General features: G+C 33.6%; 1 protein-coding gene across 1 annotated transcript; it reads left to right on the plus strand.

Annotated features, from left to right (window-relative positions):
* Nucleotides 1-13282: 13282 nt before the first annotated feature.
* On the plus strand, nt 13283-14179 carry LOC147480096 (uncharacterized). The gene has a single exon (XM_086578557.1). The coding sequence runs from the start codon at nt 13283-13285 to the stop codon at nt 14177-14179; it is 897 nt and encodes a 298-aa protein (XP_086434683.1).
* Nucleotides 14180-17061: the final 2882 nt, after the last annotated feature.

A 17061-nucleotide genomic window follows, 5' to 3' on the forward strand; every position in this document is an offset into this window, starting at 1 on the left:
AATAAACACTGGGGGAAATCTGAATTTCTGTAGAATAGCTTCAAGTGCTTGCCATGAGACTGAGTCATAAGCTTTCTTGATGTCAAGCTTAATTGCACATCTTTTCTGCCCTTTCTTCCTTGTGTATCCTCTGAGAAGTTCATGGGCAAGGAGGAGGTTGTCCTTGTGTATTCATTAATGTTAGTTCCATGCAATTGCGTATAGTTTGTGATTTTTCATTAATTATGTTTTGAAGTTAGTTTGATGCATTTGCATACAATTTTCAATTTTTCTTTAATTATTCTTTGAGGTTAAATCGATGCATTCGCATCAAGTTTCTAATTTCCCGTTAATTATTCTTTGAAGTTACTTCAATGCAGTTACACGTAGTTTTTTATTTCTCGTTAATCATTATTTTAGATGTGTTCAATGCAGTTTCATCAATTTAATTTTTTTATTTTCCGTTAATTATTTTTTGAGGGTAGTTAGATGCATTTGCATACAGTTTGTGATTTCCCATTAGTTATTCAAGATTTCAAGATAATGTGTAATACCAACTTCTATTGATTCTTCTGTAGTTTCTTTGCAAATTTGACATAAAAAAAAATATTATACATAATTCACTAAGTATGATCATCAAAGAATACCTAATTTTTTATTTTTCGTTAATTATTCTTTTAGGTTAGTACAATGTATTTGCATCTAGTTTTTGATCTCCCATTAATTATTCTTTGTTGTTAGTTCCATGCAATTGTGTCCAGTTTTCAATATCCAATTAATTATTTTTTGAGGTTAGCTCGATGCAACTGCATCAAGTTTTTGATTTCATGTTAATTATTGTTTGAGGTTAGTTCAACGCGGTTGTATCCAGTTTCCAATTTCACGTTAATTATTCTTTGAGATTAGTTCGATTTATTTGCATCTAGTTTTCAATTTTACGTTAATTATTTTTTTAGGTTAGTTCGATGCAGTTCCTATAACACCCCGTTTATTTTCTTTGTTTTCCCTATTTATTAGGGTTTAAAAAATATAATAATATTAAAAAGAAAAGAAAATGATAAAGATAAAATAAGATAAGATAAAAACGTGGGAGAGTTAGAGGGGTTTGGTTACAACCGAACTCTCCTTTTTGTTGGTTTTTTCTGGTTTTTGAAAAAAGGAAAAAAAAAATAAGAACAGAGAGAGATGTACAAGAGAAAATGAAAAGGAGTGTTTACTGGGGGAGAGTGCTTGAGTGGAGAGAGAGAGAGTTTTACTCAAAGAAGAAATGGATGTTTCTTGCTGGGGGATTTGCTGGCAACAGGAGCGTATCACGAGTGAGTAGACTAACTTTATGTATACAGTTGATTGACAATAATTGTTTATTCTAGTTATGTGTTTACAGACTTGAAAGTTTTATTAAGCAATTCAATTTCTTATTCGTGGAGTTACTATTTTTGGCTATAGTTTAAATGATCTCTGACATAAATGGACTGTCATAATATATATTCTACAAAAGTACAAAATAGTTATAAAATCCAAGAAAAAGTGTGTCCATATAGATCCAAGGAATTGATTACATGTGAGTATAGTTTTACTACGGTCTAACATGGATTCTCTACACTCGGGTATATATGGGTTTGCTTGTATTGTCGCTGGTGGTGGTCTGTAGGGCATTGATTATTTGGAATCTCTTAATATATATTTGAATCTTTGATTCTTATGAGTATGTAAAAGTTCGGTATAGCTATAGCTGATGTGAAAACAATTATTGAAGGTAAGAATAGATTTGCTGAAATTTTAAGAAAGGTTAGCGCTGGTCTAGAAGTAATTTTGGTTTAGTTAGAGTTTGAACTAGTTTTTTTTAGAAAACATGAAAAAGTAAGGTCTAGAAGTCTGCTTTTCAACCCAAGTGACCTCGTTGCATTCCGAGGTTTGTGGATATGGTTACGGTGTTTGTAAGTTAGCATGTCAGAATTTTCTGACTGCAGAAATCCGATCTGTGTCTGGTTTGGAATCGAGTTTTCACATAGTTAGAGTCAAATTCAAACTCTCTTCAAAACATGAAAAAATAAGTTTTATGTGTTTGCTTTCCAACCCAATTGGCCTCATTGCATTCCAAGGTCTTTGGTGATAGATATAAGGTCTGGAAGTTTGGTTGACATAAAACAGTGCGTCAGAAATCAGTTTCTGCGCACTGTGTTCAAGTCCAGTTTTAAAATAGTTAGGGTGAGAGTTAGAATTTTTATAAAACATTAAAAAGTAAGATTTGGAAGTCGGATTTCTATTCCAATTGGCCTTATCATATTCCGAGACCCGTGGAATTAATTATGGTGTTTGGAAGTTTGACTGGCAGAAAATAAAAGGCCAGAAAACAGTTTCTAGCAAGACCGTGTTCAAGCCTAGTTTTGGTACATTTAGAATGTGATTGAGTATTTTTGTAAAACATGAGAAAGTAAGTTCTGTGTGTCAGATTTGCAACACAAAAAGCCTATATGCATTTTGACACCTGTGGAAAGAGTTGTGTCATTCGGAAGATAGTCCATCAGAAATCTAGTTTGCTGAAAATTAGGATTTTTACCGTTTTCAACCTAAATTTTCTTTTAGATGGGCTGAGGTTGGGACTTCGAGTTCTACATAAAAAAGTATATCTACATACCTTAGTTTCTAAATATTAAGTTACATGTCATTTGGATTAATGTAGTAAAAACTATAGCATTGACTATGTGGTTGGTAAGAACTACAAAGGCTTGATTCCAATCTTGAAAGGTTTGGATACGTAGGCAGCTTTGAGCAAAAATGCAGCCACTACACTACACTATATCTATAATATATATATTAGTTTGTGTGATAACTATGTGATTGTGTTAGAAATTACTGTTGTTTTGAGACTACATAAATATGTATGCGTGAGATAGAAGTTATATATGAATATAGACTTTAGTATATGTGGATCTGTTTTGGACATTAGTGTGTGTGGACTTGAATTTGGGCTAATAAACTATTTGTTTACGATATTGTGTATATGAGTGTGGTTATGGAAATTGTATTTGTTTGATTATAAGTCTATTTACATTCAATGATATTTAAGTGCTTGATTTGCCTTGACTCGCGAAAATGACTCTCTGCATGTGTGGTCTGTTTTGACATGAGTAATTCTAGTATAATTATAAGTGATAATAATGTTTTAATGTGTCGCCCACATCTTTAGAACTTTCCACGCCTCAGATTTGGTAATGAGATATTATGACTTGTGATGTCATGTGATAGATGGGTATTCATTGAATGTGCCATGAATGACCCAATAGTTTGACCGCCCTAAAGAGGAACTAAGTTATTAAGCCTTTACGGGTTGGTTGTATTCCTTGAATGTACGGGAATGTAGGTTTGGGTATTCCTTGAATGTATGGAATGACTCGTGGCATTCATTGAATCTGCCATGAATGACAGATTAGTATTATGATGGGTATTACTTGAATGTGGCGGGAATGACCCAAGGTATTCATTGAATGTGCCATGAATGACCTAATATTTTGTTATGCCCAAAGGAGGCTTTGTGATTATATGTATGAAAAGCCGGATATGGTCTGTGACTCACAAGTTACGAAGTTTACAAGATGAAAGTATGTTTCCTGGAGGCGATATCCCGCTTGGGACATATGTCTTGTAGTGGTACTCGGTGTGAGTGAAGCACACGGATATGTGTGATTTGGCAAATGTGTGTAGTGCAAATCGAGGAGTAGGAACTAAAGGTTGGGCTGTGTCTTTGAATAATTAAATGAGTCAACAAGATAATTAATAAGCAAAGTAAAAATATTGATTTTATGTGTAACTGAGTTATTGCATATGATGTATATGATTTCTTATGAGAAATATATACGTGGTTTGTATGAGTTGATACTCACAAGGGATGAATATACTCCTTGGGTGTGATATTTTCCCGTTCTCATAAGTAGACGAGTGATTTTTAAGTAAAAGTATATGAATTATGTGATGTTATGGATGCGAAGTGTGACTGTGAATAATATTAGTAAATGATTGTGATTTCTACGTGACTGCGAAATGACTATAACTTGATATGTTATTGAGAAAACATTAATGACGTGATAGTCTAAGATCTATGGTTATGCACGCAGAAACTTTATGACGTAATGATGTCATATGAATGACTACCCTTGATATAAGTATTATGATAAGTGGTATTCCCCGAATATACGGAACGAACTATGTTGAATTAATTAAACTTCAATGTCTTAAATGATGTTTGATTATGAATGAAAATTTGACTGGCTGAGATAAATACTAACTCTGTTTTGCAGGAGGGTAGGATCTATTAATCTTTTCTGCAGGGACGTAAATATCCTACCCTAAGACGACGTGTTGGCTTAAAGGTAAGGTATACCAAACTCATAGTTAATTAGGTTATCATATGTGCATTTAATAAATGGAATGTAAGTGGTATTTATGTTGTGAGCTATTTTCAAAAGTGGGAATGATGAGTACTGTTATATGAGATTCTTGGAATTTTATATTAGGGGTGAAATCTTACTTGGAAAGAAACTACACGCCGTTTTAGGAAAACAGAACTATATTGTCTTCCAAGTTGAAATGGCTGGTAATATTATATTTATTCATTTGAAAGATTATTATATATATTTTGTTGTTAGTCTACTCATACCAGCAAATTCAATTTGCTGACCCATGTTTGCTTTGTTTTGCAACGTGGGTGTGTTCTTGGGAATATAGATGGTGGAGTGCAGTGGATGAATACACGTGACTTAGATTTGCTCTTGGAGTCTTCTGGTTTAAGTTTTTCTAAAGTGTACGGTTTTGAATTGAAACATATGTAATAGAGTTGGTTAGTAAAAAAATTTATTTGTAAATGAAGCATTGTTCTTTCAGTTTTAATTTGATCTCAGATTTTAATATCGTGGTTGATAATATGTTAGTGGGTTTTGTTTCAACCCGGGTTTCCAGATGATTGAATATCAGTTTTTAATTTTTCTGGAAAGGGTGTGACAGTTCCAACCACTTTTTGATTTTTCTTTAATTATTCTTCGAGGTTAATTCAATGCATTTCTATCCAGTTTTTTATTTTTCGTTAATTATTCTATAAGGATATTTCAATACAGTTGCATCCAGTTTCTGATTTCTCGTTAATTATTTTGTAAGGTTGGTTCAATACATTTGTATCCAGCTTCTGATTTCTCATTAATTATTTTTTGAGGTTAATTCCAAGCAGTTGTTGGGTCCAGTTTCTGATTTGGCGTTAATTATGTTTTTAGTTTAGTTCGATGCGTTTGCTTTTAGTTTTCGATTTCCTGTTAATTATTCTTAGAGGTTAGATCGATGCATTCACATCCAATTTCTAATTTCCCATTAATTATTCTTTGAAGTTAGTTCAATACAGTTGCATCACCTACTTAGCTTGCTCATGTCACTAATAGAGTGATCTTCCAAGAAACCCTTCCCTTTCTCACTGATCCAAAATAAAAACCCCACCTTACACACAAATCTAAATATTTTTAGAGCATTATGTGATTGTTCTCTTTTTGGTCTAATATTTTAATAGGTTATGGACTATCACTACATAGTAACATATGATTAGTATCGATAATCTATATAGTACAAAGAGATTTGGGCCTTCTATAGATTTGAGAATAACGATGTTTTGTATTTTACCTAATATATGTTTTGCAAGGTCTACATGTCTTAGAAGTTATCATTTTCTCATAACAATCATTAGTTATTTTCATTATTATCGTGTCTGGTTGTCATCATATAAAAACACGTGATTGACATTTTCCCTTGACATTGAAGATATAAAACATGATATTGTTGCTGAAAATATAAGTATCAGGACAATGAAATCACCATGTCACAAACATGATTATCTAACTTATTGAACTCGGCCTTACTATTTAAATAGTGAACACTGTCCGGGTTGAATGTCTCTCCACCATATTACTTGACTTCTGTAACCGTATTACCTATTACTGTTAGAACTTAAAAGTGGGGTACTCAAAACTCGTTTATAATTGATCCAACTTTGTTAACAATAATTTTTAGTGCAAAAAAAAAATGAAATCTTGTAGCTCTTAGGGGTTTGTTTCTTTGGGTTTATTTTCTACATTGGTTTTCTAGGGTTTATCAAGCTAAAATTTCTAATTTAAAATAAAAATTGAGAAAGAGTGTTTTTGTGGGACTCCTTCTTGAACCCCCATTACATGAATAATGGAAACTCCTAATTTAGAATTTTTTTTTTTCGTAATTAGTATTAGAATTTACAAAAAATTTGAGACTCTATGAAGCCTTGAAAAATAGAGCCAAGAGGGTATAGCTATAATATATATCTAAGGATTTTGAAAAATATTTGCAACTATACAGAAATATGAGATATAAATATTATATCGATCTTGCAATGTGAAAACCCCAGTTGCCATAAAAATAAATAATCCTTTTGACTTTTATTTTGTTTTTTAATAATAAGCGTTTGATCAAAGTTTTTTTTTAGAATGGCAAATTGAGGTAAAGATCATATTGCACCTAGTTGAATAGCTAGGCATTCCCAATTATACGAATAAAGATGTGGTAAACATTATTTTAAATGCAAAACTATACTTGTCGAGACATTTTGACTACATATAATACAACTATATTTTGAGGTTAATTCAATACATTTGCATTCAGTTTCCGATTTCCCGTTAATTATTCTTTGAGATTAGTTAAATGTTGTTGCATCCAACTTCCGATTTTTCGTTAATTGTTTCGATGCATTTGCATCCAGTTTTTGATTTTCCATTAATTATTCCTTGAGATTAGTTTGATGCATTTGCATTCAATTTCTGATTTCTTGTTAATTATTTTTTGAGGTTAGTTTAATGCATTTTCTTCCAGTTTATGATTTCCCGTTAATTGTTTTTTTTAAGTTAGTTCGATGTTCTCGTTAATTATTCTCTGAGGTTAGTTCGATGCATTTGCATCCAGTTTTTTATTTTATGTTAATTATTCTTTGATATTAGTTCAATGCAGTTCCATCCAGTTTCCAATTTTTCCATTATTAATTTTTGAGCTCATCCTAAAAAATATTTGCAACAACTATGCAAAGCTATGAGATATGAATAATATATTGATCATTCATCCAAATTTTTTGCAACGTGAAAATCCAACTCTCTATAAAAAGAAAGAACCCACCATTGATAAAACTCTTCAACTTCTTTTTGTTATTTAATATTATAAGTTGATTGAAGTTTTCTGAGAATGTCAAATGAAGTAAAGATCATATTGAATCTACTTGAATAGCAAGACATTCTCAATCATACAAAAAGAAATATAATAAACATCATTTTAAATGCTAACTATACTTGTCGAGACATTCCCAATATATAAACTGTGTTTTTTTAGGTTAGTTCAATACATTTGCATCCAATTTCCGATTTCTCGTTAAATATTTTTGAGGTTAGTTCAATGCATTTGTATCCAATTTCCGATTTTCCGTTAATTATTCTTTGAGGTTAGTTCAATGCATTTGCATCATATTTTTTTTATTTTTCGTTAATTATTCTTTGAGGTTAGTTCAATGCAAATTTTCAATTTCCCGTTAATTATGCTTTGTGGGTAGTTCAATGCAGTTGCATCAACATTTTGATTTACTGTTTATTATTCTTTGAGGTTATGCATCTAATTTCCTGTTAATTATTCTTTGAGGTTAGGTCAATACAGTTGCATCTAATTTTCAATTTGTCGTTAGTTGAATGCAACTTCCGATTGCCTATTAATTATTATTTGGGGTTAGTTCAGCTTTCGCCTAACAACTATATATATATAACCAATGCAACTATTATTTGGGGTTATTTTCAAAGGACGTTTCTGAATAACCAATGTCAAATATTTATTCTCAAATTATTATCATTGTGTATGATCTGATTTCCCAATAATTATTCTTTGATGTTAGTTCAATGCACTTGCATTTAGTTTTCGATTTCCCGTTAATTATTCTTTGAAGTTAGTTCAACGCATTTGCATCCGTTTTCGATTTTCCGTTAATTATTCTTTGAGGTTAGTTCGATACAAGTTATGTATCGAAGTTTCCGATTTCCGTTGATTATTCTTTGAGGTCCTGTTTCGATTCATTTGCATCTTGCTTCGATTTTTACGCTTATTATTTATTCTTTGAGGTTAGTTCAATGCAATTGCATCTAGTTTTTTTTTTTAAAATTTGATTGATAATTCTTTGAGGTTAGTTTAATACATTTGTATACAATTTTCGATTTCCGTTAATTATTTTTTTTAGCTAAGTTCATTTTGATTTGTATTGAGTTTCTGATTTTCTGTAATTATTCTTTCAGGTTAGTTCAATGCATTTCCTTATTTCCTATTAATTATTTTTTGAGGTTAATTAGTTTAATGCAATTACATCCAGTTTCCGATTTTCCATTAATTATTCTTTGAGAGTAGTTCAAAGCATTTTCATCTAGTTTCTGATTTCCCGTTAGTTATTATTTGAAGTTAGTTGATCAATGCTGTTGTCTTTTGATTTTCCGTTAATTATTATTTGAGGTCAATTTCTAGTTTCCTATTTCACTTTAATATTTTTTAAGGTTAGTTCATTGCACTTGCATGTAGTTTCTAATTTTTCGTTAATTATTCTTTGAGGTTAGTTCGATACATGCAGTTGCATTGAGTTTCTGATTTCCCGTTGATTAGTCTTTGAGGTTCGTTCGATGCATTTGTATCTAACTTCTAATTCTGATTATTTATTATTTGAGGTCGGGTTCAATGCAATTGTATCCAGTTTCTGATTTTCCGTTAATAATTCTTTGAGGTTAGTCAATGCATTTCAAGGTCTAGTTTTTTGATTTATCGTTAATTATTTTTTGAGATTCTTTTTCACATTTGCATCCATTTCCGATTTTTCCCTAATTATTCTTTTTGAGGTTAGTTCAATGCATATTTCCTTATTGTTTCCAATTTTCTATTAATTATTTACAAATTCAAGTGCTCTTCCAATTGTGCTAAATATCCACTTTAAGAGGCTCAAAAGCATCTCATCAATTGCATTATTATGCTAAATATCCACTTTAAGAGGCTCAAAAGCATAATATTAAAGACAATTGACTATGCATTTTTTACTCATAAATAACAATCAAGTAATTTAGTCTATGTGAATATTATATTTGACATAAATCTTAAACCCGTAATTACCACCGCTTTTTTATTTTTATATTATTATAACATGAAAACTGTAATATTTATGTTGGTTTCTTACCCTGCATACGTGCACACATCTTCATATAGCCAAGCCTAAGGAGCATTTCAAGCTGCCAAATTAAAGCAATTCATGATCTGACTAGTATAGCAAGTATTTTAGGATACCACCCTTACCATATAGAGTCCCTTAATATGATATGTTTTAAAAAAAAATTGGAATACGAATCCTCTTCGAGTGCTTTTCGTACGTAAGAAGTGTTATTTAATTAAAACAATATTCATACGTAGATGATTTGTTAGGACTATTGAAGTTCAAGAGGGATTTATACGCCCACTAATATGGATGGATCTCGATCTCGGTGACTACGATTGCAGAAGAATTTCGTAAATTATTTAATAATTTAATTCATTCGCTTGCTAAGTACAGTTTTATCATATAATGTTTTCGTATGTATAATTTGTACATGCGGCGGTTTTATTAACCGATGATTCAATATATGAACTTCTTTTCTATCCTTCTTCAAACCAAGAGCTAGATGAGGAATGCATATTTACACTTGATAATTAGAATGTAAGTCGTCCTTTCAAGACTGCATGTAGCCTCAGACATGCGACACCCATGCATGATATAACCTGAGTTATATATAATAATAGTCCCTTTTTGAGCTCTATTAGATTGTCCACGTCAGCTTCTTTACTCACGACAATATAGGGAAAAAAACACAAAATTTTGACAAATATTTGACGATAATTTAGAAATCTCCTTTACTTACTAAATAAAATCTTAGAATTCATATAATTTAACTTACTAAATAAAGGGTATTATTAAAGTTCTTCTACATTCAATCAATTTTCTTAGTGGCTAATAAGCACCCAAAACTGTAATATTAAACCCCATTAAGGACATATAAATTTGGTTAATTATGTGTTTAATAATCATAAAATAAGTATGTTTTCGCATTTTGCAGGTCTTCGCGAGAAATATGAAAATATTGGTTAAACCCTGCGTTAAAGCACGAGGAGCGATGTATATATGAATTCTTCCAAATCAGCCATGTGAAGCCTAAACAAATCCATACGAAGCATCAAACTTCAAGCTCCCACCTCTTGAACCCGGGACTCGAATCGACAAGTGAGCTGCTCGGACAATCGTAGGCGATATAAACCCTACGCATAAGCGGGGAAGTTGTAAAAACTGCCAAAAGACCGGACCGCCCACTGGACTGCATTATGGACCTTATATGGCCCATAAGATTTGATGAGTCATCATACAAGTCAAGACAAAGGTGCAAATAATTAGTGCAAAAGTGACACCTTGCATGTAGTTAATAAAGTTAGATGAGATTAGGTGTTAATAGTGAAAAAAGATAGGTGTCACTTTGTTGTGGATTGTGTGGTTAAGAAAGAAGTAAGTGTGGTTTGGTGTTTCACGTGGGAGGAAATGAGATTTCTCTCAAATGAAGAAGAAAACAAAACAAGGGGGGACACTTCATTTACTCCCTTGACTTCTTTTCCTTTACCATACATTATTTTAGTTCCTTAATCTTATTTTTTATTTTTAGTTTTTGAGTTTTGGTAAAAAGCTTGTAATAGTTTTAATGGAGGAAACCTTGTGTTCTTCTAGTTGAAAATAAATCTAAGTGCAAGTGAGTTTATATAGATAGTTCTTCTTCCTTTTGTTCTCTCTCTCATTCTACATTCTACACTTGTCATATTTTCCCAAGGAACATGAGCTAAATCTTCCCTTTGTGGGGACTTAATGATGCTCATGTGAGGGAAACCTTTGTTATTTGATTTTAGTAAGTTGTTAGGAAGAACAACTAGACCTACATCCTATCCCAAAATGGTAGTTGGTGTAGAGTCTAGTTAGGAATCAAGGTGATGAGCTTAGAGATAAGTCATTGCTTTGGTTCCACATACTAGCATGTATGATCTTAGAGATGAGTCATATATGTTAGGGATCAAGTTAATTTTTATTAAGACTTGTCTAAGAGTTCTAGGAAGATTAAGATGCACTTACTAAAAATCAAATAATAGAAGTTATCTTCATATAAGAAAAATTAACTCTCTACTTTTGTTTTAGTAAAATTTTATCTTGTCTTAGTTACATATTTATGTAACTTAAGGTTTTCAATTTTTGTGCATTAAAAGAAACCAAGTAGTTAGTATTAATATAATCATAGCTAAATTTACTCACTAGTTTCCTAAAAGAGTAAAACCAGTTGTAAGTGGTCCTAGAATTTAGGTTGGTTCGAATCCCTACTCAAAACCATATGAACACGAAGATCGTGAGTAAGGAAAATAATCTTTGAATTCGCACTTTGTTCAATAAGAGATTCATATCTCTAAGATACACAAAAGGTGAAGATCAAAATGGCGTCGCTGCCATTCTAAAGACCAATGACTTGTACTACAGACTGGAAATTGCTCCAAGGGGAACCCCCACCCTCATCTTTCCTTCCTTTTTGCTGTTTTGGCAAATTGGTATATTTCACCCTCGAACTTGTCAAGTTTTACCACTTACCCCCCTAAAGTTCAGTTTAGGCAATTTTAACCCTCAGACTTGTAAAGCGAGATCCACCTTCATATTTCCGGTTCATTTCCCAAGACCAAGAGTGGCGTGGATTAATTTTTCTTCACGTGAAATTTCTAATTTTGAGATGTATCAAATTCTTGCACACTCAAAGACACTCTGGTCAAGTCAAGTCAACAAAGACATGAGAAAATCACGTGACCTACCAACAAAACCACTCGCTACAAGACAAAAAAAAAATTATTCCTCTCATTATTTTCTATCCCCAAATCCCCAAATACCTAATTTGAAACCCTAATTCACAAATTTTCAAATTGAAACCATGGAAAATCTAAATTGAAACCCTAGTTCACTGTTGTTGTTTCTCAAACTCATCATTTTCGCTCAAACTCTTCATTGTTCTTTGCTTTCAAATTTTAGATGTCTTTTTGTTGAATACGACCGAAGTAAGTAAATGTTTGATTCTATGATATGTCCATAGTAATTTGCGTTATATAAATGTTAATTGTACATCTTCCGATGTTAATTTCATTACTTAAATGCTGATGGATTTTTTCTTATCTTAAAAGTACATCATGGTGGGACTTTTGTCGTAGCCCCAATTTGCTTGATATGATAGGGGAGAAACTAATTGTTCTTATGAAGATATGAATGCTAAAATGACATACCTTTATCTCAGAAATATGGTAAAGGATTTTGGTTATCCTCCTAGTAGTATAGCTGAAATTTTATTTAACACTCTGGGGTGGAATTAGAAAATAGGTTAAGGCCACTTTAGGGTGATAGTGATGTAAGCTCAATGGTAAAAGAGGTGATGTATTTGGGAACATAGAAGTTTATGTTATACACAAACAATCGATGCTAGTGATGATAGTGCTTCTCGAGTGATCTTTGAAAGTGAAGTTGGTAGTATAGACAATGTGAGTGATGAAGAGTTACTTGAGGTTAGGCATATGAGGGTTGAAATGAAGAAGTGTAAAAGAACATAGATGAAAATGGTGAAGGGGCTAGTCAAACCTGCTGCAGATGACATAAATGGTGAAGGGACTAGTGCTCCTCCCGATGTGGTTCCGATGTGGCATTGTCCGAAGAAATGGAGAGCACCTTGGGTACAAGAAGTGAGTATGGAGAAGATGGAGATTACAGCCCATCAGAGAGTGATGAAGAAGATGAAGCTGCTTTGGGTATGAGGTTTACAAGTAAAGATGAGTTCAAGGACTGTCTAAGAGATTATGGAGTGGCAAATGGTTACCCAATTAAGTTTATAAAGAATGAATCAAGCAGAGTAACTGCTATTTGTGGTGAAGGATGTAAATGGAGATGTCATGCCAGTCCAATGCAAGTTGAGTGTAGCTGGCAGATTAAATCACTAAATGATTTGCATGAATGTAATAGGGATTTCAATGCCAAATTTTGCAATGCTAGATGGCTTTCTAAGAAGTACAAGACTCAAATCCTTGCCAACCCTAGGTGGAAGCTAGAGGACTTTGTTGCTTCTGTTTTGCATACATATGCAATCAATGTTTCATTGAATCAATGTTCCAGAGCTAAAAGTGTGCATTGGGGGAGAGGGATTCAGTTATGATAGATCACTATGCCAAGGTTTATGATTATGCTCATGAGTTGCTGACAAGAAATCCAGGTAGTATTGTTAGAATGCAGGGTGAAAGTGCTACAAATGAGCTTAATTCACCAAAATATTTTAGAAGGTTTAATGTATGCCTAGATGCTCTAAAAAAGGGATGGGTGCATTGTAGACCTGTGATAGGGTTGGATGGTTGTTTTTTGAAGGGTTATATAAAGGGTGAATTGTTGACAGCTGTAGGTAGGGATGGGAATAATCAAATGTATCCAATTGCATGGGCTGTAGTTGAGGGTGAAAACAAAGATTCTTGGTTCTGGTTTGTGAATTTGTTGGTTCATGACATTGGTGTGGCAGATGGGTTTGGGTGGACTATTATATCAGACAAACAGAAGGGGTTGGTTGATGCAATGCACACACTTTTGCCATTGGCAGAACACAGGTGTTGTGCAAGGCATGTATATGCCAATTTTAGGAAGAGATTTAATGGTTCTATGTTAAAAGGACTTTTTTGGATGACTGCTAGAAGTACCACCATTCCAGTTTATGAGAGGAACATGAAAAGGATTGAATTAGTGTCAGCTGATGCAGCAGAGTACTTGAGGACCAAACAAAATCCAGAACAGTGGTGTAAAGCTTTTCAGTTGGATACATCTTCTTATGATGCAGTTGAGAACAATATGAGTGAGTGTTTTAATAGTTGTATTATTAGAGCAAGGCTCAAGCCCTTAATTCATATGTTGGAGGACATTAGGATTTATATAGTAAATAGGATGCAAAAAAAGAGGGAAGCAATGCAGAAGTGGACTGATGTGTTTGCTCCAAGAATTAGGAAAACCATTGAAGAAAACAAGATGGAAAGTAGAGACTGGTTGTGGTATATACCATGGGGCTGAAGATTTTCAGGTTAGTAATGGGAATGATGGATATTCATTGACCTAAGAAAGAGGATTTGCAGGCTGCGAGAGAGTGGATTCTTCTTTGGGATTCCATGTTGTCATGCAATTTCTGCCATCTTTAAAGCTACCAAGAGGGTGGACAATTTTGTGCAGCCATGGTATAAGGTTGAGACAGTTAAGCATGCTTATGAAGAACATATAAAACCTTTGAATGGAGAAGTACAATGGGTGAAGACCAAATGTATAAAATTGTTGCCTCAAAGGCAAAAAGAATGCCAGTAGACCTAAAAAGAAATAGGAGGAAGGACCCACATGAGTCACCAAAGAAGGGACCACAAATTTCAAGGAGAGGGAAACATATGAGGTTTAAACCGTAAGGAGATGGGGCATAACAAGAAAGGATGCGAAGAACCTATTGCACCAACTCAAAGGCAACCTAAATTGGTTTGTAAGTGGTTATTTTATTATTTCTATTTTTATTTTGGATATTTACATTATTGACTTTATATTGTTGTTTGGGTTATTTTGGATATTTATATCTACTTTCGAAGGTGAAAAGAAAAACAAAGAGGGGAACACAAGTGCACCACCACAAAAAGAGATCAAAGAAGAAACAGTATCAATAATGCCATTCTTATCTTTAAACATATGATGTTTAATTTGTTTACTTTTGGGTCAACAATGTTTTTTTGTAGGCCCCAAGTATTGCAGACTCAATCACGTGATCTCCAAGTGCAAGCAGCTCCACCTTCCAAAGGCAACAACTCCACCTTCAAGTGCCCCCACAAGTACAACAACTCCACCTCCAGTGCCCCCCACAAGTATCTGGTGCTCCAAGTCTGGCTCCACCTCCAAGTACCCCCACAAGTACAAGAGCTCCAAGTAATGCACCTCCAAGTATAACAGCTCCACCTCAAAGTAAAACAAATCCTAAAAGCAGATCCAAAATGATATGGTATTGCTCTATTTCTAGTAGTATCATGTACTTCCTTTATTTGTCTCGAAAGTACACTTCTTCTTCTCTTTTACAACTTCTTAGTACTTCCTTTACAACTCTTTTTATTTGTCTCTACTTCATCGGTGGTATGCTTTGCCATATATAGCCTAACTTGCTATGTGTAGAAAATTAAAGTTTGCTAGAAATCAGAAATTTATAACTTGTTTAAGAGAAAGCAGAGACTTAAAAAGTAAAGCGGCTTAGAGCTTTTAAAAATGAAAGCTGATAACACTACATTTATAAGAGGGAGACTTAAAAATATAAGAGAATGTGGTATGGTCTTGCTCTGTTTATTGGTAAATGTGGTATTGCTTTGTTTATTGGTTTTGTTTTTAATTTGTATACTTCATACATATACACACATGTCATATTTGTAGGTCCCAACTATGAGAACCATCAAATCCGGTTGTTGCTTCACAATGCATCATCTACACCGAGGAGGTAAACAACCCAAAGGCAAAGTTTGTGATTCTTGCTACAAGTCCCGCCAAGAATACAAGGTCATCAACTGCTCTTACTGAGACACAAGCATCAACTGCACCCAAAGGTAAACAACCCAAAGGCAAAGCTGTGATTCTTGCTACAAGTCCTACCAAGAATACAAGGTCATCAACTGCTCTTACTGAGACACAAGCATCAGCTGCACCCAAAGGTAAACAACCCAAAGGCAAAGCTATGATTTTAGATACAAGTCCAGCCAAGACTGCACCTAAAGCCTCTGCCAGAAAAACATCAGCTGCACCTGCAGGGACAGAAACATTAGCTGCACCTAAAGCTCCTACTAGAAAAGCTGCATCAACTCCAGCCGTGATTCTTGATTCAGGTCCATCCAAGAATACAAGATCAACAAAGACTTTGGGTATTAAGCCTCAGGGTACGGGCTATAAGACCAAGACCAAGACCAAGACCAATTGGAGGATATAACACCTCTATTTAATTTGGTTATGTCAGTAGGCATTGTTAGTATTGTCAGTAGGAATTGTCAGTATTTTGGTTCTGTATTTTGGAACAAAGTTGTTTGATGTTGATATGTTTAATATTGCTCGTATTTTGGAACAAAGCTATTTTATGTTTTCTCGTTTAAGTTATGTTGCTCTGTTGGAACAATTGTCAGTATTTTGGTTATGTATTATGTTGCTCTATTGCTCTGTGCCTTTAAGTTATGTTTCTCTGTTGCTCTGTGCCTTTAAGTTATGTTGCTCTGGAAAAGATTACCATTCAATTTGCTCAATTCTAAGTTTATAATGTGGAATGTGATGTCTATCTCATTTGAACAGCAGGAGGCACAAATTTGGTTTGTTTTTTCATTCATAACAAATTGATAAATAGACACTAATGCTCTCATCATCTATAGCTTGTTTCATTCAGAACAAACAGACACTACCGACTCTAATGCTCTCTACTCTGTAATGGTTCACATCCACATATCATCTAAAAACTCAACGAGTAAGGTTTGCATAAAACATACTTCCAAAGACATCTCAAAAATCACTTCAACCAGTCAATACATTCAATCTTTAAAGTCGATACAATTCACTTCAACCAGGACAACAACAAGTAAGCAAAAACAAACACTATAATCCATTTCTTCTTCTCGTTCTTCTTCTTCAGTTCTGTAATTTCAGCTCTCAATTCTGCAATTTCAGCTCTCAGTTCTGCAATAATCACTTCATGATCATTCCCTGCGGTGGATCAACCGGACAAAGAATAAACACCTTTCTGGGTGTGGAAACTTTCTACACCCAACAAATCTTCTTTCGGGGTTCGTTGGCGTCTGAGAAATCCATAACTTGGGTTCAAGTCCACAATAGCAAACGGTTCGGAATCGGGAGTTGCCTCGAGAGTTCACAGATGTGGTAGAATTAGACATAGACATCTAGAA

The sequence above is a fragment of the Coptis chinensis genome, chromosome 8, assembly GCF_015680905.1.
Source record: "Coptis chinensis isolate HL-2020 chromosome 8, ASM1568090v1, whole genome shotgun sequence".
In the NCBI taxonomy this organism is placed as follows: domain Eukaryota; kingdom Viridiplantae; phylum Streptophyta; class Magnoliopsida; order Ranunculales; family Ranunculaceae; genus Coptis; species Coptis chinensis.

What these genes read in the sequence shown, in the direction of transcription:
- LOC147480096 (XM_086578557.1), top strand. Translation starts at nt 13,283, where the DNA reads ATGATAGATCACTATGCCAAGGTTTATGATTATGCTCATGAGTTGCTG.